Source organism: Hylaeus anthracinus, unplaced genomic scaffold (genome assembly GCF_026225885.1).
Source record: "Hylaeus anthracinus isolate JK02 unplaced genomic scaffold, UHH_iyHylAnth1.0_haploid 5, whole genome shotgun sequence".
NCBI lineage: Eukaryota > Metazoa > Arthropoda > Insecta > Hymenoptera > Colletidae > Hylaeus > Hylaeus anthracinus.
In genome coordinates, this window is record NW_026535322.1 from 9,939,727 (window position 1) to 9,943,006 (window position 3,280).

A 3,280-nucleotide genomic window follows, 5' to 3' on the forward strand; every position below is an offset into this window, starting at 1 on the left:
TTAGCCCCTTGAAGTAGGCAACCTGTACTGACACACATGTCGGACCGGTTGCCTGTCCGTAGGCGCAAACGTGCTACCTCCTCGCATATCATGTGCTCCTGATACCGAAATGTAAAATTTCCTTAGATTTTCGATACATACCTTGAATTTCTCGTGCTACCTTCTCGCATATCATGTTGTCCTGATACCAGGAGTAAAATTTGGCCAGAACTTCGATACGTACCTCGAATTTTTCGTGCCACCTTCTCGCATATCATGTTCTTCTGATACCAAAATTTAAAATTTCCTTAGAATTTCGATACGTACCTTGAATTTTTCGTACTACCTTCTCGCATATCATGTTGTCCTGATACCAGGAGTAAAGTTTTGTCAGAACTTCGATACGTACCTTAATTTTCTCGTGCCATCTTCTCGCATATCATGTTCTTCTGATACCAGGAGTAAAATTTGGACAACATTTGATACGTACCATGTGATCCTCGTGCCACCTCTTTGCATATCATTTTCTCCTGATACCAGGAGTAAAAATTTGAAATTTCCCATCACAATTTTGAGCGAGGCCATTTGTAGCATTGTTGAAGTTTTGAGCGGAGCTGTTGCAACATTGTTAAAGCAGGAAATATCACGGATATGAGGCGAAATTATAGGGAAATAGCACAGAAATGAGGGGAAATTATAGGGAAATGTACCAGGAAGTAAAGGGAAATTAAAAGGAAATGTACTAGGAGATGAAATGTAGTGTTCCACAGAATGTAAGGAAAATAATTTCAAATGTACCAGGAAATGAATGAAGAGTAAATGGAAATGTACCGAGAAATGATGGATAGTGTGCAGAAGATTTTAAGGAAATTAAGTGGACTTCAGGAATGGTAATAGTATCGTCATCTAGTTGTGTCAGGGCGAACTGATTTTTCGTAGTCTTGTATATTTGACACTTATAATATTCCTAATATCTCATTCTCCTTACGATTAACTTAAAGTAAAATGAAATCATAAATGTAGAATGTCATAAAATAGTCAGTGCGTCCGTGATTATGCCAATGTATTATTTTCAAAAACATTTTATATTTCACTGTTTTTAGTACTAGTGTTGCCATCGGTGGCAGAACGCTCAAATTTGTAGTACTAGTTAAACTAGAAAATTACAAAATTGTGATCTCGATACTTGTTAAAGAACAAATTACAATACTTTCGTAGCGAATATTGAAACATACACTATAATAACAACAGTATACAAAATTTTAATGCCTTATATTACATAAATACTTCTAAGTTCTATCTGTGCAATTATTTGCAAATATTATAGCAATTCGCAAGTTGCTATATGAACTACATTTAATCACATTTCGTTTTTATCAACTGTAAAAGTACAAAAATAATTTATTACTGTTGTAACCGGCAATAATATAAATATTTAACCTATACAATTTTATACCATCTATATTATTATTATTATTCTAATCCCGAAGGAGTGGTTCATACACTTTGTCGGGATCGTAAGGAATATTTCTCTTGTTTCCTGGCAATAACATCGGAACCATTTTGAAGCGAAGCTCATACGGTAAAAAATCTTGGCAAAAGTGGTAAAAGTCGAGCCTGGTCTCGATGATATTTAACCGCGCCATTTCCTTCATCAATGCTAACAACTCGGACTCATACTTCGAGTATAGTTTACGTTTTTCGATCAACGTTGTTATCTCCGACAATTGACGAACGAATTTCTCAGAAACCACTCGCGTGTTTGGGCCGTACTTCGAATTCATTTTTTTCCATAAAAATTTGTAAAGGCGATTCGTGATCCACGGTTTTGGACGAGCGAGACGTGGAACTTTGTATACTTTTCCGTTCACCAAAAAAGCTTTGTTGATCTCCTTCGTTTGCGTTGATTTCTTCGCTTTGGCAACATTGTTCGGCTTTAATCTTTGAGACAGAACTCTTGGTTCAGGATTCTTCTGGATTGGTTTCATTGCAGCCAGTACGCGTTCCTTCAGTATCTCCATCTTCATCTTCACTTCTTCCAGCTTCTGTTTATCAGCGAAAACTTGAGACGCTGGTAGAGATTTCTCTACTTGGAAAAAGTCCTTGATGTTCCTTTGGCTGGTCGAAGATGTAGGAATTCGGTTGATGAGCATTTTCGAAGGTGCTACCGAACCTGTGGCTTTATTCGGGGTTTTACGATTCTCTGAAACATTTGGACGAGAGCTACGCGAAACATTTCCAATAGATCTCCTACCAACTGTTTGCGCATCTTTATTAGTATTTTGTAACACATTTGTAAGCCCTATGTTACAAGGCTGAGTACTGTTACGTTCAATGTTCATAGTTGCGTTTGAGGCACTCGCATCCTCTTTATCGTTAGGATTATTTAAATTAAAAGTGAGTCGCTTCGTCGATTTGGCCGTCGTGTTAACTTGTTTCAGTGTCTTACTTAAATTATTTAACGTTTTATACCTAACATTAGCATTATCCTGCGATTTGTTTTTATTTGATTCGCCTGCATCCACTACAGTTGATTCTTTCCTAAGCTCGCTCGCAGTATCTCTATCTTGCTCTGATACATCCTCTGTTGCAATATCTAATGCTGATAGTTTGTGTGATCTACTGAATCTCTTGCTTTGTCTCTTTGAAGGAGTTTCAACTTCTGTCTCGGAATCACTCTCCCTGCTTTGCATTGTCGTATCCTTGGATTGCTCTGCTTCTACCTCTTCTGCAATATCTAACGCTGACTGTTTTTGTGATCTACTGAATCTCTTGCTTTGCCTCTTCGAAGGAGTTTGAATGTCTGGTTCCAAACCACTCTTCCTACTCTGCATGTTCGTCGTATCCTTGGATTGCTCTGCTTCTACCTCTCCTGCAATACCTAATGCTGACTGTTTTTGTGATTTACTTAACTTCTTCCTTTGCCTCTTTGAAGGAGTGTGAATTTCTGCCTCAGAATCGCTCTGCCTGTTTTGCATAGTCGTCGTATCCTCATGTCGCTCCACTGTTACCTCGTTCTCTGTAGAAGAACTCAGTAACTTCTGGATTCTGCGCGACTTTCTAGTAGGTTTCTTTGAAGAAGTTTGATTGCCTAATGCTTCAAACTCTGACACTCTATTTAAACCTGACTGTCTTTCTGAACTATGTAAACGTGTGTCTTGTAGTTTTGTAATAGAAACTGACAATTTTTTTAATATATTTGGATTCCAGCTTATCCTTTTAGGAGTGTTATCAATGTCATTATTGATGACTAGTTCCTCTTCGCTTGGGATAGCCATAGTAGACTGCTTTTGCGATCTGC

At 37.8% G+C, this 3,280-nt stretch overlaps 1 protein-coding gene across 1 annotated transcript in view; it reads right to left on the reverse strand.

Annotated features, from left to right (window-relative positions):
- Positions 1-1,025: 1,025 nt before the first annotated feature.
- The window catches only part of LOC128895813 (dentin sialophosphoprotein-like), a 4,651-nt gene continuing 2,396 nt past the window's right edge, over positions 1,026-3,280 (reverse strand). The window contains exon 4 of the mRNA XM_054158742.1: positions 1,026-3,195. Coding sequence (XP_054014717.1) covers positions 1,458-3,195 — 1,738 coding nt within the window. The 3' untranslated portion in view covers positions 1,026-1,457. The remainder of the gene's footprint in view (positions 3,196-3,280) is intronic.